Source organism: Cervus elaphus, chromosome 9, assembly GCF_910594005.1.
Source record: "Cervus elaphus chromosome 9, mCerEla1.1, whole genome shotgun sequence".
In the NCBI taxonomy this organism is placed as follows: Eukaryota; Metazoa; Chordata; class Mammalia; order Artiodactyla; family Cervidae; genus Cervus; species Cervus elaphus.
The window spans coordinates 11920757-11939439 of NC_057823.1; the positions used below are offsets into that span (position 1 = coordinate 11920757).

The 18683-nt window shown below is 41.3% G+C and overlaps 1 protein-coding gene across 1 annotated transcript; it reads right to left on the reverse strand.

The window, feature by feature from the left end:
* Positions 1–4219: 4219 nt before the first annotated feature.
* Positions 4220–5170, reverse strand: LOC122700992 (olfactory receptor 1I1-like). The gene has a single exon (XM_043914017.1). The coding sequence runs from the start codon at positions 5168–5170 to the stop codon at positions 4220–4222; it is 951 nt and encodes a 316-aa protein (XP_043769952.1).
* Positions 5171–18683: the final 13513 nt, after the last annotated feature.

Consider the following 18683-nt stretch of genomic DNA (forward strand, 5'->3'; position numbering starts at 1 on the left):
CATGATCTTCATTTTTTGAATGTTGAATTTTAAGCCAGCTTTTTCACTCTTTTCTTTCACTTTCATCAAGAGGTTCTTTAGTTGCTCTTTGCTTTCTGCCATAAGGGTGGTGTCATCTGCCTATCTGAGGTTATTGATATTTCTCCCTGCAATCTTGATTCCAGTTTGTGTTTCATCCAGTCCAGCATTTTGCATGATGTATTCTGCATATAAATTAAATAAACAAGGTGACAATATACAGCCTTGATGTACTCCTTTTCCTATTTGGAACCAGTCCATTGTTGCATGTCCAGTTCTGTTTCTTCTTGACCTGCAGGCAGGCTTCTCAGGAGGCAGGTAAGGTGGTCTGGAATTCCTACCTCTTTAAGAGTTTTTCCACAGTTTGTTGTGATCCACACAGCCAAAGGCTTTACTGTAGTCAATGAAGCAGAAATAGATGTTTTTCTGGAATTCTCGTGCTTTTTCGATGATCCAACAGATGTTGGCAATTTGATCTCTGGTTCCTCTGCCTTTTCTAAATCCAGCTTGAATGTCTGGAAGTTCTCGGGTCATGTACTGTTGAAGCCTAGGTTGAAGAATGTTGAGCATTACTTTGCTAGCATGTGAGATGAGTGCAATTTTGTGGTAGTTTGAACATTTTTTGGCATTGCTTTTCTTTGGGATTGGACTAAAAAGTGACCTTTTCCAGTCCTGTGGCCACTGCTGAGTTTTCCAAATTTGCTGGCCTATTGAGTGCATCACTTTAACCGCATCATCTTTTAGGATTTGAAACAGCTCAGTTGGAATTCCATCACCTCCACCAGCTTTGTTCGTAGTGATGCTTCCTAAGGCCCACTTGACTTTGCATTCCAGGATGTCCGGCTCTAGGTGAGAGATCACACCATCATGGTTATCCGGGTCATGAAGATCTTTTTTGTATAGTTCTTCTGTGTATTCTTGCCACCTCTTCTTATTATCTTCTGCTTCTGTTAGGTCCATACCATTTCTGTCCTTTATTGTGCCCATCTTTGCACGAAACATTCCCTTGGTATCTCTAATTTTCTTGAAGAGATCTCTAGTCTTTCCCATTCTATTGTTTTCCTTTATTTCTTTGCATTGATCACTTAGGAAGGCTTTCTTATCTCTCTTTACTATTCTTTGGAACTCTGCATTCAGATGGGTATGTATTTCCTTTTCTTTCCAGAGGGGACCAAGCTTATTTTTGAATGGGGATTAAGGGATTTCTCTTCAACTCTTGAATCAAAACTGTTCGTGGACTTCATTCTTTGGTGTTTGGGTTCCTATGTCATGCCTCCCATTTCTGTTTCCCTGGGGGGGTTGCTTTTTATCTTCTGGATCCTTCTATTTTTACCTTCTCCCCAACTGGCTTTTTAATGTCTTAAAAATATTAACTTTTTAAAGTGTGTAAATACTAACTCTTGGTTAAGAAATTTTTCATGCACCACATTTTCTTTATCCATTCCTCTGTTAATGGATGTTTAAGTTGATTCCATGTCTTGGCTATTGTAAGTACTACTGTAATGAACATTGGGGTGCAAGTATCTTTTAGAATTATGGTTTTTCTCTGGACATATGTCCATGAATAAGACTGTGGAATCATATGGTAAATTAGCCATAAAAAAGAGTGAAATAATGCCATTTGCTGTAATATGGATGACACTAGAGGTTATCATGCTAAGTGAAGTAATCAGAGAGAGAAAAATATGTGATATCACTTATATGTAGAATCTAAAAAATGATATAAGTGAAGTGAAACTATTACAAGTGAAACTAGTATAAGTAAAACTATGGTGATACTAGCGGTAAAGTACCCACCTGCCAATGCAGGAGATGTAAGAGCTGTGGTTTCAATCCCTGGGTCAGGAAGATCCCCTGGAGGAGGGCCTGGCAACCTACTCCAGTATTCTTGCCAGGGGAATTCCATGGACAAAGGCGCCTGGAGGGCTACAGTCCATGGGGTCACAAAGAGCTGGACACGACTGAAGTAACTGAGCACTCACACGTTACATGGGAAGCGAGTGAAACTATCTGCAAAACAGAAACAAACTCACAGAGTTCAAAAACAGACTGATGGTTACCAAATGGAAATGTGGGGCAGGAGGAATAAATTAGGAGCTTGGGATTAATATATACACACTACCATGTATAAAACAGATAATCAATAAGGACCTACTGTATAGCACAGGAACTCTAATCAATATTCTATAATAATCTATCTGGTAAAAGAATCTGAAAAAGAATGCATATATGTATATGTATTACTGAGTCACTTTGGTGTACACCTGAAACTAACACAACTCTACTCAATAAAATTAAAACAAATATTCTTGCAATGGAATAATGAAATGTTGTTCCCCAATCCAGGTCCTTATTCATCCAGTTCTTAGCAAGGCTCCTCAAGGAATAATCTCTCTTAATGGCTTTTGTGTAACCTTCCAGAGTTTCTACACAGACACACACACACACACACACACACACACACATTCTGGGAACTGTGAGAAAGAATTGTTCATGCCTCTCTCTAAGATTTTGGTTTAATGGCAATCTCTGGCATTCCTTGGCTTTTTTATTTTTTAAATTTTTTTAAATTAAATTAATTTTTTTTAAAATTCCTTGGCTTTTAGAAGCATCACCTTGATTGCTTCCTTGGCCTTCACATGGATTTTTCCGTGGGTGCATGTCTGTGTCCAAATTCTACCTTTTTTATAAGGATATCAGTTACAGTGGATTAGGACCCTCATGACCTCGTTATAACTTGATTACTTTGCAAAGACCCTATTTTCAGAAATGGTCACTTTCTGAGGTACTAGGGGTTAGACTGCGGCATATCTTTTTGGAGACACAGTTCAGCCCCTTATCCAACCTCTTCATGGAGCCCAGCCCACCGCATCCACTTGTTGCTGACGGCACCTATAGAACCGTATCGGGTGGAATCACAGGAAACACATGGACTCTGTGGCTAGTTCAGGGCCAATGTGCTCCCACTGTGGTCTGTGTGCTGCCTGCTTCAGGACCACCTGGACGGCCTGTTAAGAAGGCAGATTCCAGGGTCCAGTGTCAGCCTGCTGAATCACGATCTCCACGATCCAATGCTAGCATCTCCTATGTCCCAGTGTGGGGGACATGGGAGGCCTGATGATGACAGTGATCCCCATGCAAAGTCAGGCCCCCTAGGCCCCCTGTGAGATTGAGGTTGATGCTGAATCGGTAGCAGGTGAGCTCACCTTGTGTTCTCAGAGTCCTTCCTCAGGTCACTTAGGAAGCATGGTGATGTAATTGGTTGATATGTAACACATTTTTTTTTTTTTTAAGACACAGACCATTTATTTTTCACTTTTATTGGAGTATAGTTGCTTTAAATATTGTGTTAGTTTCTGCTGTATGGCAAAGCGAATCAGTTACACATATACATACATCCTGTCTCTTTTAGGCTTGCTTCCCATGTATGTTACCACAGAGCACTGAGCAGAGATCCATGTGCTACACAGTAGGTTTGCATTAGTTATCCGTTTTATACACAGTGTCAATATGTCAATATGTCAGTCCCAGTTCCCCAGTCCCTCCCACTTCCCATGCCCCCTTGGTGTGCATAAGTTTGTTGTTTATGTCTGTGTCTCTATTTCTGCTTTGCAAATAAATTCATCTGTACCATTTTTCCTATATTCCACATATAAGCAATACTATATGATACTCGTTTTTCTCTTTCTGACTTACTTTACTCTGTATGACAGTCTCAAAGTGCATTGACACCTCTGCAAATGGTACTGTTTTGTTCCTTTTTAAGGCTGAGTAATATTTCACTGTATAAACATACCACATCTTCTTTACCCATTCCTCTGTTGATGGACATTTAGATTGCTTCTACATTATTGAAAGCAAAGATCTTTAAAATTGAATGTAGCTAATCTTTCATTCAACTAGGATTATCCATGTACCATTTCTATAAGATACCCCAGGAGGACCAGTTTAAGGCTACTTCAAAATCTCCTACTCTGACCTTCAGGAGGAAGAAAAACCATGGGGAAAATGCACATCTTTTCTTTCCTGCAGCACTTCATTCATCTCTTATGACAGATACATTTACCGTGTTGACCTGTGGTGATTTATTGACAGATCTCTATTCCATACCAGACTCTGAATGCCTTGAGAGCAACAACAGATGTGTTTCAGTGTCCCATGCACTGAACTGGGGTCCTGGAACATGGTAGGTGCCGAACAGCTATTCTGCCCTAGGACTGATGGGGGCTACTTTGCCACCCAGCTTCCTCAGGGCTGCCTTCATGTCCTTGTTCCTTAGGCTGTAGATAAAGGGGTTCAGCATGGGAATGATCACAGCATACATCAGGGCAGCTGCCTTGTCCTTCTGGGAGGAAGTGGGAGATGCCGGCTGCAGGTACACAGCAAAGATGGTGCCATAGAATAGAGTCACCACGGTGAGGTGTGAGCCACAAGTGGAGAAGGCTTTCCATTTGCCCAGAGCAGAAGGGATCCTGAAGATCGTCCGAAAAATGCAAGTATAAGAGAAGACTTTGCACACAAGAGGGCTGATGCCCATGACAATGCCGAAAACAAAGATCACTAGCTCATTGGTGTGTGTGTCTGAGCAGGAGAGCTTCAGCAGGGGCATGAGGTCACAGAAGAAGTGGGGGATTTCAGAGCCAGCGCAGAAGGTCAGCTGAGCCATGAGGCTGGTGTGGACAATGGACTGGAGGTTGGTGATCAGCCATGACCCCACCACCAGCAGCCCACACACACGGGGACTCATGATGGCCAAGTAGCGCAGAGGGTGGACAATGGCCATGAACCGGTCAATGGCCATCACAGCCAGAAGAAAGCTGTCCATGGTCCCAAACAGGTGGAAGGCATACATCTGGGCAAGACAGCCTGCAAAGGGGATGGCTTTTCTCTGAGTCCAGAGGTTCACCAGCATCTTGGGGACAGTGGTGGAAGAGAAGAAGATGTCAATGAGGGACAAGTTGGAGAGGAAGAAGTACATGGGTGTGTGGAGGTGTGAGTCTGTGATGATGGCCAGGATGATGAGCAGGTTTCCAAAGATGGTGACCAGGTACATGAACAGGAACAGCCCAAAGAGGAAGATCTGATGCTCTGGCTTTTCTGAGAGTCCCAGGAGGAGGAATTCTGAGACTGCTGTTCGGTTTTCTGGTTCCATGGACAGCTTTTGTCTACTGCGAAGGAGAAAAGGGCAGAGAGAAGAACATAAACCTGGGAATCAAACAATACTACAAAGCTACAGTCATCAAAAAAAATGTGGTACTGGCACAAAAACAGAAATATAGATCAGTAAAACAGAATAGAAAACCCAGAAATAAACCCATGCACCTATGGTCAATTAGTCTATGACAAAGGAGGCAAGGCTGCACAAATATGGAAAGACAGTCTCTTCAACAAGTGATGCTGGGAAAACTGGACAGCTACATGGGAAAAAATGAAATTAGGTTATTCTTTAACAACATACACAAAAATAAGCTCAAAGTGGATTAAATACCTAAATGTGAGACCAGACACTATAAAACTCCTAGAGGAAATCATAAGCAGGACATTCTCTGATATAAATCAAAGCAATATCTCTTTTGATCCATCTCCCAGAATAATGGAAATAAAAACAAAATGAACAAATGGGACCTACTTAAACTCAAAGGCTTTTGCACAGCAAATGAAACAATATTCAAGAAGAAAAGACAATCCACAGATTGGGAGAGAATATTTGCAAATGACGTGACTGCCAAGGGATTATTTGCCAAATTACAAACAGTTCGTGATGTTTAATAGCATCAAAACAAACAACCCATTCAAAAGATGGGAAGAAAACCTAAATAGACATTTCTCCAAAGAAGACATACAGATGGCCAAGAGGCACAAGAAAAGATGTTCAATATCGCTAATTATTAGAGAAATGCAAATCAAAACTACAATGAGATATCACCTCACACCAGCCAGAATGGCTAGCATCAAAAAAATCCACAAGCAGTAAGGGCCAGAGAGGGTGTGGAGAGAAAGGAACCCTCCTCCACTGTTGGTGGGAATGAAAATTGGCAGAGCCATTATGGAGAACAGTATGTGTACATGTGTACTAAGTTGCTTCTGTGTTGTCTGACTCTTTGCAACCATAAGGACTGTAATTTGCCAGGCTCCTCTGTCCATGGGATTCTCAAGGCAAGAATACTAGAGGGGGTTGCCATGCCCTTCTCCAGGGGGTCTTCCTGATCCATGGGTTGAACCCCTGACTCTCATGTCTCTTGAATTGGCAGGTGGGTTCTTTACCTCCAGTGTCACCCGGGAAGCCTGGAGAACAGTATGGAGGTTCCTTAAAAAACTAAAAATAGAGCTACCATATGACACTGAAACCCCACTGCTGGGCATGTATCTGGAGAAAAACATGATTCAAAAGGATATATGGACCCTAATGTTCATTGCAGCAATGTTTACAACAGTCGAGACATGGAAGCAACCTAGATGTCCATCAACAAAGGAATGAGTAAAGAAGATGTGGTACATATATAGTACAATGGAATATTACTCCGCCATTAAAAAGAATGAAATAATGCCATTTGTAGCAACATGGATTGTCACACTGAGTGAAGTAAGTCAGACAGAGAAGGAGAACTATTGGATGACATTCCTTATATGTGGAATATAAAAAGAAATGATATTAATGAGCTTACTTAGAAAATAGAAAGAGATTTACAGACTTAGAGACCAAACTTATGGTTGCCTGGGGTGGGGGAAGGATGGAGGGAAGGGAAAAGAGCTTGGGATGGACATGTACACACTGCTAAGTTTAAAATGGATAAAGAACAAGGACCTACTGTGTAGCACATAGAACTCTGTTCAGTGTATGTGGCAGCCTGGATGGGAGGGAGTTCAGAGGAGAATGGATACAAGTATATGTATGGCTGAGTTCCTTCCCTGTTCACCTGAAGCTATCATAACATTGTTAACTGGCTATAATGCAAAATAGAAGGTTAAAAAAAAACCCAAAAAACCAACAAACCTGGGAGTCAGAAATGGAGCTCCATCTCAGCTCCCTGCAGATCTGTACATTCTGGGAAAATCCCCTTTGTTGATTTTTGTTTCCTTAAAGAAAACCATCCATGTGTGAGACAGTCTCAAAGGTCTAACTGAGTTGTTGCAAGACAGCTGGATATTGTTCATAAACCACTGTCTCTTCAGTGAAGGAAAGCTTCATAGAAAAAATCAAGAGAGATTAAACCCATACCTGATCATCTGTGCTCTCTTCTTTTCTCCTTAACTTTCTCTCTTCCTTTGCTTCCTTTCACCCTCCACCAACAAGATGCAATTTTAGCATCAGTTTTGGTTTAATAACTAGGGATATATGGAGGGATAACACTCTTCCTCTGCTTCTGGTGAACTTCAAGTTTGTTAGGGGCACTCTATGATCTGATACCAGGTGATCACTCGATAGACTCCCTCTCATTTATTGTACGGAGAAGGCAACGGCACCCCACTCCAGTACTCTTGCCTGGAAAATCCCAGGGACGGGGGAGCCTGGTGGGCTGCCGTCTATGGGGTCGCACAGAGTTGGACATGACTGAAGCGACTTAGCAGCAGCAGCAGCATTTATTGTGATGGGGATCAGTGCTGAAAGCTCCTCTAACAGTGTGGGAACATAAACATGCTCAAACACACTTTCCACACTGTAACTTAAGTGTGTAAATTTATTCACCAGGCTTTTCGATGGAGACCGAGGTCTTTTCTCTGAGTATGAATAAATTGATGGTGGATCTTTATCAAGCACCTTGCCTTAGCCATACACATAGGCTGAAATCTATCCTCTGTTTTTTTTTTCTTTCATGAATGTGGAACAAAGAAGTAAGGAGCTTTGCAAAACAGTTCAGGTGCAGAATCCTTTCCCAAGTTTTACAATTTTACATCTAAATCATCTTCAAGTTCCTTGGTCACATCAAATTTGACAGCCATTTTTAATGATTCCTTTTTCTTATTAAGTCTTTACAAAGCATTCAATCTGGATTTTGTGAAGGCACAATTTCCTATCTCTTCCCTTCTCCTTCCTTCCCTTCCTGCCTCCTTCCTTCCTTCCTTCCTCCTTTCTCATACAGTTTGTTAAATGACACCATATTATTTAAAGAATGTAATTGCAGCAGCAACTACAATTAGCACAATCAGCTTGGGGATTATTTTAAATGATTCAACTCAGCTGCAGCTTCCCTGATGGCTCAGATGATAAAGAATCTGCCTGCCATGCGGGAGACCCGGGTTCTATCCTTGGGTCAGGAAGATCCTCTGAAGAAAGGCATGGCAACCCACTCTAGTATTCTTGCCTGGAGAATTCCATGGACTGAGGAGTCTGGTGGGCTACAGTCCATGGGTTCTCGAAGAGCTGGACACGACTGAGTGACTAACACTTAAACTTCACTTCAACTTAGCTGAGGAGGAAGGCTAGTGAGTAACCTTCTGGTCTCAAGCATTCTGGGACAGCAGTCAGTGTATTGTTAGGGAACATGGAAACTTTGAATGAAGCCAGAAAGCTAGTTAAGGGATTTTTTAAAGGGAGCTTTCACAGTAACAAAAGACTCTCTGGAGCTTTAAAGATAATGGCATTTTGGAAGTATATTTGCTCTCAGCAGTCACTTTGCAGGACAAGAAATTTTACATTTTCTTATGTTCTAGACAAACTGTCACTTTCCATTGAAATAGTTTTGCACCCTCAGTAAAATACATACTGTTGTATCGTGTCAAACAGCTATTCAAAAAGTGTATTCAAAATAAAAACTCCCAGACCCAGCCCAGACTATTCAGAGATAAACAGTTTCCATAACAACAAGAAAGGTGTGAACAAATATCCAGTTGGCAGAAAGCAGGATGTGCTACATGCTTATTTCTGTAGTTAATGTAATGACAAGCAAAGTGAGTTTGTAAAATAACACTGGGCTTCCCAGGTGGTGAAGTGGTAAAGAAGTCTCCAGCAGAGGCTTAGTTACTTTTCAAGGATTTTTAGAGTTGGGTTTGAGGTGTTTGCAGGGTGATGCTCAGGTTTCTCTGGACTGCCTATACTTCTGTGAGCCTCCTCCTGACCACACATTTACAACTGTCTTTGTTGACATGAAGTCTTTGGCTTCTCTAGGGCAGTGGTTCTCAGCCTAGAGTGTACAACAGTGTCATCTAGCGGGTTGGTTAAAAACCCAGGTAGCTGTGCCCTGGGAGTGTCTGGGATGCGGCTTGAGAATCAACAGTTCTAGGAAGTTCTCAGGTTTCCCTGGTGGCTCAAATGGTAAAGAATCTGCCTGCAATGCAGGAGATGCAAGTTCAATCCTTAGATTGGGAAGACCCCTGGAGAAGGGAATGGCTGGCTACCCACTCCAGTATTCTTGCGTGGAGAATTCCATGGACAGAGGACCCCGTGGGCTACAGTCCATGGGGTCGAAAAGAGTCGGACACGACTGAGTGGCTGAACTGAACTGAACTGAGCGACTAACGCACACTTGAAGTTCTCAGGGGACACAGCTGCTGCTGGCCCAGGACTGCACTTGGAGAACCTCAGCTTTGGAGAAAGGTGTCTTACGGCGTCCTGCGTCTACTGACCCTAAATGCTTTTTCCCACACGACTGGTTACAGTGGGTTTGTCCTCTATACCTTTCTCCCAGTCAGACAGTATGGAATTGGTTTTAGTCCCTCCTCTTTTTCTTATTCTCTCTCTCTCTCTTCATCCAGGAAGGGATGAAAAGAATTCCTCTTCCCAATCCCATCCATCTCACTCCCCTTCTCCATCCTTCACTGACTTACCAGGATGGTATCACCAAGACTATGGTCTTGGCAGACTCCTTCTGCATTGGCCCCCAGCAGATCCTGAGGTCATTGCTAAGCCAGCAGGAAGGGCGTGAGGAGACCGCTCAGCTCTGATGGCTGGGGCAAGTCCGCTATCTACGGTCAGGGAGCATGGGAATCATGTGTTCGCACCCCAGCGGGGGTATGTGAACAGGGAGCCAGGGACACAGCAGGGTATTTACAGTTTGGGGGCTCGTGGGCATTTCAGTCCCACGGCTCCTTGTTAAGGAAGATGGTAATTATTTTGTTTGTTTCCTTGACCCCTGTGACCTGTTCTCTGGGACTGTGCACTCTGGGATGATGGAGTGGGTAACCCGGTGGAGATGTCACTAGGGATTCACTCTCACTAGGAAACCCCACCTAGTGTATCTTCCCTGCTCAGACTGAGCCTCATGGCAGTTCCTAGGCAGGGAACTCTTGGCTATTTTCAGTAGTGCTACTATGAATGTTGAGGTGTAGGTACATTTTTTTTTTTTGGTCATTCATCTTTATCCAATTTCTTTTTCTTTAAAACACTTTTATTGTAATTATCCTTCAATTAAAAATAAATTAAAAATGATTTTTATTGGAGTATAGTTGATTTACAGTGTTTTAGTTTCAAGTGTATGGTAAAGTGAATCAGTTAAGCATTATATATATATATATCTCCACTCTTTTTTAGATTCTTTTTTCATATACACCATTACAGAGTATTGAATAGAGTTCTCTGTGCCATATAGTAGGTCCTTATTGGCTATCTATTTTATATATAGTGGTGTTCCAATCCCAAGCCCAGTCTCCCAATTTATCCCTCCCGCCTTTATCCCCTGGTAACCATAAGTTTATTTCCTGCATCTGTAACTCTATTTCTACTTTGTATTTAAATTGTACCTTTTTTTTTTTTTAGATTCCACATATAAGTGGTATCACATGGTATTTGTCTTCCTGTGTCTCATTTCCTTCCTTCTGTATGACAATCTCCGAGTCCATCCAGGTTGCTGCAAAGGCATTATTTCATTCTTTTTTATGGCCGAGCAATACTCCCTTGTATATTTGTGCCACATCTTCTCAATCAATTCCTCTGCTAAGGGATGTTTAGGTTGCTTCCATATCCTGGCTATTGTAACTAGTGTTGCATGTATCATTTTGAAGTTTTTTTTTCTGGATATAAAGCCCAGGAGTGGGATTTCAGGGTCATATGGGAATTCTGGTTTTACTTTTCATACTATTTTCCATAGTGGCTATACATGGTGCATACTATTCTTCATAATGGCTGTACCAGTTTCCATTCCCACCAAGAGTGTAGGAGGGCTCCTTTTTGGAACCACCCTCTTCCGCATGTATTATTTGTAGACTTTTTGATGATGGCCATTCTGACCTGTGTGAAGTGATACCTCACAGTAGTTTTGATTTGACTTCACCATAATTTATGTAAACAATTTGCTATTGATGGATGTTTCCAGTCTTTGCTAAAAATGGTTACTTTGTACACGTATCATTTCACAACTGTGAGTGTGCCTGAGCATGAACTCCAAAAGTGGGGTTGATGGGCCAAAGGTTGCCTTCTGATAAATATTACCAAGTTTTTCTCCACAGGAATTGTATTAATTTACAGTCGCCTTAGAGACACGTGAATGCCTGTCTTCTCACACGTTGTTCACCAACAGTGTGCGTTGTCATCTGTTGAGGGTTGTTCCTGTCACTCTGATATGTAAAAAAAAACTAGTATGTTAGTATGATTAAAAATAATTAACAGGCTTTATTATTTTATTACAGTTTTAAATTTACAGAATAATTGAGCAGATAGTGTAGTGAGTCCTTATACTCACGCCTGCTCATAGTTTCCCTTATCAGTAATGCTTTGCATTGATGGGTGCATTTGTTACGGTTAATGAACCAGTATGGATAGATTCCTCAGTATGAATATTTTAATTTAAAATTTCCTTTTATTTTTATTTGTTTTTTCATTTATTTTTTCTTGGAGTATAATTGCCTTACAATGTGGTGTTATTAATAGTTTCTGCTGTACAACAACATGAATCAGCTATAAGTATAAATAAATCCCCTCCCTCTTGAATCTCCCACCCACTCCCCTATCCCATCCTTCTAGGTCATCACAGAGCACTGAAGCTTCCCACTAGCTAGCTATTTTACACACAGTAGTGTATATATGTTAGTGTTACTCTCCAAGTTGGTCCCACCCTCCCCATCCCCACTGTGTCCCCATGTTTGCTACTTCTGCATCCCTATTTCTGCTCTGCAAATAGGTTCATCTGCACCATTTTTCTAGATTTCGTATATATGTTAATATATAATATTTGTTTTTCTCTTCCTGACTTACTTCACTCTGTATGACAGACTTTAGGTCCACCCACATCACTACAAATGATCCAGTTTCACTCCTTTTTTTATCGTTGAGTAATATTCCATTGTACATATGTACCACATCTTCTTTATTCACTCATTAGTCTATGGACATGTCTCAGTATGAATTTTAATTTGCATTTCTGTATGAGTCACATGGAAAATCTTTTTAATATATGAATAGAATCTGTATTTTCTGTGAACTCTCTCTTCAGATCCTTTGCCTATGCCTGTTTTCCTCTTCATTTGTTGAATTTTTTTCTTTTTTCTTTTTTTTAAGTCCACATCATGTGGCAAGCAGGATCCTAATTCCCTGACCAGGGACTGAACCTGTGCCCCCTGCATTGGGAGCATGGAGTCTTAACCATTAGACTGCCAGGGAAGTCTGATGTTCAATTTTTCTTATCAATTTCTAGGAGCTCTTTATACATGAGGGGAATTAACCATTTGTCTATGATATAATTGGCAAATCTCTGATCTCTTAAAACCTTCTTCCCAGGGTTTCCTCCTCTTTGTCTTCCTTCTTTCTGTATTTTCACTCATTTTGTCAGTTGTTTCTTTTCCTGGTTGAGGAAAAATAAATTTGACAAGGTCAATGAGGTTGGGGGAAGGAAGCTGTCTACACATGCCTGCTCTCAGGCTGAATCATTGGGAAAACAATTAAACCTTTACACTGCTAAGAGAAGCTGTCCCTTGTCTTATTGTGTGTGAAGTCTCCCTTTTCTCAGCTTTGACTTGCACAAAAAAATGATTCTCTACTGAAGCCTACTTAGAGAAGCCTATTTGGGTATGAAAGATAACAAGGACATAGAGGCATATTAAGGAGACAGATGCCTAGATAATTTTGTTACAAAGTAATGAAAGGTTTTTTTTTTTTCTCTTGGCTACTCTATGGGATCTTAGTTTTTTGACCAGGGATGGAACTGGCACTCTTTGCATTGGAAGTGCAGAGTCTTAACCACTGGATAACCAGGGAAGTCCCTATGGAAGTTTTAACAGAGGTGGCATAATGCAGTGGAAAAAGCTTTGGAATGGAGGCAGGATTCACTACTTACTATGTGACCCAGAGCAAGTCACTTTTCCCCTTTCTCTTCGATAACATAAGAAGATTCAAATGTCTACCCTAGAGGGTCAGGTGGGTGCCTGATGGGTATGTCTGTTTTGCAGCTCTGTTTCCTGATGTCTGATAAGAGCACCACACTTTCCTAAGAAGAGATATGAGATCTAGGTGTGGCTAATCCCTACATCTCAGCTGGAGGCAGGGAGAGTACATGCATCAGATCTGGCCAATAAGAATGCCTTATCTCTTAGTGATGGTTAGCACCTGACCACCACTTGACCAATCATATACCTCCCTGGACTTTGTTTTTGGAACAGGGTGGCTAGGCTAAGGTAGTAATGTGGTCTGGAGGTGCTGGGATTAAGAAAAGACTCTGATGATGTGGGGAAATTCAACATGTTCCTACTTTTGGAACAAGTGCCTTGATACTTGCAAATGTATGCAGGAGGGACCAAACCCTTCAAGGACCCAGCGACACTGTTCAATGATAACCGTGAAACCTGGGATCACAGACGCATGTCATGTCCTGAGCTTTCATGAGGATGTAGCTTGGGGTGTGTGTGCTCTTTGTGGTCAATTGAGTTTCACCGCAGTGAATTGAGGTGATGTCCAACCACCCAAACCGGGACCAGTTCCTGCTTGTCGGGGGATGGTACTCATCATTCTGGCAGAGAGTCACGAATAAGAATCAACTTGAGAAATGCTTCCCAGATGGAAAGATGAAGATGGCATGTTGACAGAAGAGCATTTCCACAAGGTCTTATGGCTTAATTTTCATCATCAACAGCAGGCATGATGTCTGGAGAAGAGGATGGAGGTGAACACTGTGAGGGGAGAAGGAAAAAGGGATCAAGCAGGAGGAGAGGCCTTGAGTCTTGGTACCACCACTTACTCACATGTGATTTGGGAAAGTTCATCCTCTTTGATATGAAGAAGTGCCATTGATTGAGAGGTCATGGTGTGCCAGGCATGCTTCATACTTCACCTGTAAAGTTTATGATTGTTCTTCAAAGTAGCTATTTTTAACCCCCATTTTGCAAACAGAGAAATGGGAGCCTGGTGAGATAAAGTGATTTGTCCAAGGGTGCATGGCTGGGAGTTGGAGGAGTCAGGTATGAAATCCAGAGTCAGTCTGATTCTGAAGTCTTTGTTCTTTCCATCGAATCTATCGTTTAACCTCAGTTTCCTCATCTGTAAAATGAGACTCATAATAATGTCTACCTTATAGGACTGTTGCAAGGATCAAGTGAGATAAGGAAATTATAAAGGAAAAAATGCTGTAAGAAAAATGTATTGTGGTCATTATATATAGCTTGCAGTGTATATTATATTGTGGGGTTATATAATGCTTGTCACTATATTTAGGAGTGGAATGATTAGGTTTAAACTTGTTTACTCAATTACAAACTGATGGTTTTATTTATTTTATTTTACAGTATGATTTTGCTTTTGTAAAAAATTATACACATATATGTATAGAGCGGTCTTGCAATGTAGGAGACCTGGGTTTGATCCCTGGGTTGGGAAGATCCCTTGGAGGAGGGCAAGGCAACCCACTCCAGTATTCCTGCCTGGAGAATCCCCATGGACAGAGGAGCCAGGCAGGCTACAGACCGTGGGGGTCGCAAAGAGTTGGACACGACTAAGGGACTAAGTACAGGACAGCACATTATAGAGTGGTGGTTCTTTTTCTGAGAGGTTTTTTATTTTAATTTGTGTATTATTTTTGGCTTTGATGGGTCTTCGCTGCTGCAAGCAGGCCTTCTCTAGTTTCTGCAAGGGTCTACTTTCTAGTTGTGGTGTGAGGGCTTCTCATTGCAGCGGCTCCTCTTGTAACGGAGCACAGGCTGTGGGACACGCGGGCCTCAGTAGACGCAGGCTTATGAGCTCAGTAGTTGCGGCTCATGGGCTCTAAAATGCAGCCTCAGTAGCTGCGCCGGGGCAAGTGGAATCTTTCTGGACCAGGGATCGAAACCATGTCCCCTGCATTGGCAGGTGGATTCTTAACCGGTGGACCACCAGGGAAGCCCAAGAGTGGTGCTTCTTAACTAGAGATGATTTTACCCCCAAGAGACACTTGACAAGGTCTGGAGACATTTTTGATTGTCATTACTAGGAGGTGCTGTTGGCATCTGATGGGTGAAGGCCAGGGCTACTGCCCAACATCCCACAGTGCACAGACAAACCCCATCACAACAAATAATTATCCAGCCTCAAGTGTCAACAGTGCTGAGATGGAGAAACCCAGGTAGACGGTAAGGAATAGGAGGACATACAGGAAAAATCTCCCTCTGTTTATCTCTGGCATCTGGAATGTAGGTTAATTTTGATTACTAACCTTCATGGTAATCTATTTTTTCCCTAAAATTTAAAAATCAGTAAACTTGTATTTATTGAATATCAGCTAATATATGCGTAAGAGCTCTTTATGGAGGAAAGCGTAATTTTGCTCATGTAGGATATGATGTGTGAGGTGGAGAACTATGGGTTTTGCAAAAGAAAATGTGGGGTTTAGTTGTTCAGCAAACTAACAGATTCTATTTTAGGAGTAGGATAGGGTTGGAATTTATACCAAGAGCACTGAAAAGAGAGATGTAATACTGATAAACTTTTGATATCTATTATTGTTATTACTGGGTGCCAACACCTGAACCACCCAAGTTGTCCTCTCAAGAACCCCTAGGGGGTAATTTATATAACTGGAGATATGGACAAAATGTAATATAGAAGGATATTCACTGACCTGCTTTTGAAATGGTGAAAAACTGAAAACCATTTAAATTCCCATTGAAAGACTGGTTATATATATATTATGAAACATCAATAAAAGGCTATTATTTGTCATAAAAATGCTTCAAAATGATTTTTTAATATCATGATCATAGTTTTAGAAAACAAATTATTTCATTGCCAACAATGTACTAATAACAATCCCAGACAAAATTTATACCTGTATATGTAAGCATATGGGCTTCCAAGGTGGCGTTAATGGTAAAGAACCCTCCTGCCAATGCAGAAGACGTAAACGATGTAGGTTCAGTCCCTGGGTTGGGAAGATCCCCTGGAGGAGGGCATGGCAACTCACTCCAGTATTTCTGCCTGGAGAATCCCATGGACAGAAGAGCCTGGCAGGCTACAGTCCATAGGGTCACAAAGAGTTGGACACGACTGAAACGACTTAGCACATATGGATATACTACAACATGTTCATGTGCATAGTTATTTTTATGTTTTAGTTCTTCAAATATTTATTTATTTATTGGTTACGCCATGTCTTAGTTGTGGCATGAGGGATATTTAGTTGTGGAATGCAAACTCTTAGTTGTGGCATGTGGGATCTAGTTCCCTGACCAGGGATCAAACCCAGGCCTCCTGTGTTGGGAGCGTGGAGTCTTAGTCACTGGACCACCAGGGAAGTCTCTGCACAGTTAATTTTAAATGTGAATAGTAACATCATAGCATTTTATATCCCATACTTTATTATTATTGCACCATTAGTATTTTCTTTGTATCTATTTGTTTTTCCTTATTATCATTCCCTTGCCCTATTCTAGGACTTCCCTGATAGCTCAGTTGGTAAAGAATCTGTCTGCAATGCAGGAGACCCAGGTTTGATTCTTGAGTCAGGAAGATCTGCTGGAGAAGGGAAAGGCTACCCACTCCAGTATTCTGGCCTGGAGGATTCCATGGAATTTCCATAGTCCATGGGGTCTCGCAGAGTTGGACACGACTGAGCGACTTTTCGTTTTCACTTTACTTGCCCTGTTCTACTAGCTTCCCTGGTGGCTTAGACGGTAAGGAATCTGCCTGCAATGCAGGAGACCCGGGTTTGATCCCTGGGTCGGGAAGATCTCCTGGAGAAGGAAATGGCAACCCAGTACAATGCTCTTGCTTAGAGAATCCCATGGACAGAGGAGCCTGGTGGGTTACAGTCCATGGGGTTGCAAAGAGTTGGACATGACTGAACAACTAACACTTGCCCTGTTCTATACCTACCCCTTTCAGGTAATTGTTGTTAACAACATGTGCGTCCTGATGTCTGCTTCTCACCTGAGACTGTACTATACATCCATATATATATATAATATATATACAAGTTGCTTTTAAAAAACACTTGGGAACTTCCCTGGTGGTCCAGGGGCTGACTCTGTGCTCCCAATGCAGGGCGCCCTGGGTTCAGTCCTTGGTCAGGGAACTATATTCCACATGTCACAACTAAAGATCCTGTATGCTGTAACTAAGACCTGGTACAGCCAAAAAAAAAAAAAAACAAACAAACAACAACAACAACAAATAAACCATCATAGTATTCTTCCAGGTGATTAGATAAATATCTCACTCATTATTTTAATAGGTGCATAACATCCCACTATATGAATGTAATCTGATTATTCACTCAATCCACCCTTGAGGACATACAGGTTATTTCTACTTTATCTTTCATTGTCACTATAAGCAATCTTTGGTAAACATATTTCTATAAGGTGGAGTCCCAGATTTGGAATTTCAAATAGGTATGTCATATTAACTTCCCCAAAATGCAATAGTAAGTCATGTTCCCACTAATACTATGTAGGAGTGCCCTTTGTAACACATCTTTGTAAGCACTGGGTCTTATTTACAAAGACTTCACCTATCTGATGAGTGCGAGTACACATCATTATCACTTTTATTTATTTTATTTTTTTTAATATTTATTTATTTTATTTATTTATTTGGCTGTTCCCAGCCTTAGCTGCAGCATGTGGGATCAAGTTCCCTGACCAGGGATTGAACCCTGGCCCCCTGCATTGGGAGCACAGAGTCTTAGCCTCTAGACCACCAGGGAAGTCCCCATTATCACTTTTATTTCCATTTCCCTGACTGCTAATGAAGTTGAACCTCTTTTCATTTATTTATTTTATTTAAGATTTTCTCTTTCGCGATTGTCCAGTTCAAATATTATTTGCATGTTTGGACACATTTGGGATGTGTTTTATTTGCAGAACCTCTTTCTATGTTATAAATATTGATCTTTTAATTGTTACGAATGTTATTTGGCTCCAGAACTGTACAAAATATTATTAATCCTGACCCATCTAAACACTTTAATTAATTGAGAATGCCTGGTAGTTCAGCCATTGGGACTCAGCACTTCTACTGCTGTGGCCTGGGTTCAATCCCTGGTCAGAGAATTAAGATCCCTCAAGCCCTGTGGTACAGGCCAAAAACAGAAAAGCTTTCTAGATTAATTAACTATTTAAAAAATGGAAGTTTAGTTAATTTACAATGTTGTGATAGTTTCAAGTGTGCAGCAAAGTGACTCAGCCATCTGTATCTATCTATCTATGAAGGATCAGGTCAATCATATCAAGATTTCATAGTAAGTCCTATATACTAAAGGGATGTTACAGCTCTGGATTTACTCAGCTTCTGCTCAATGGTCATACCAAGAAATTCACACATTTTCCGGTCC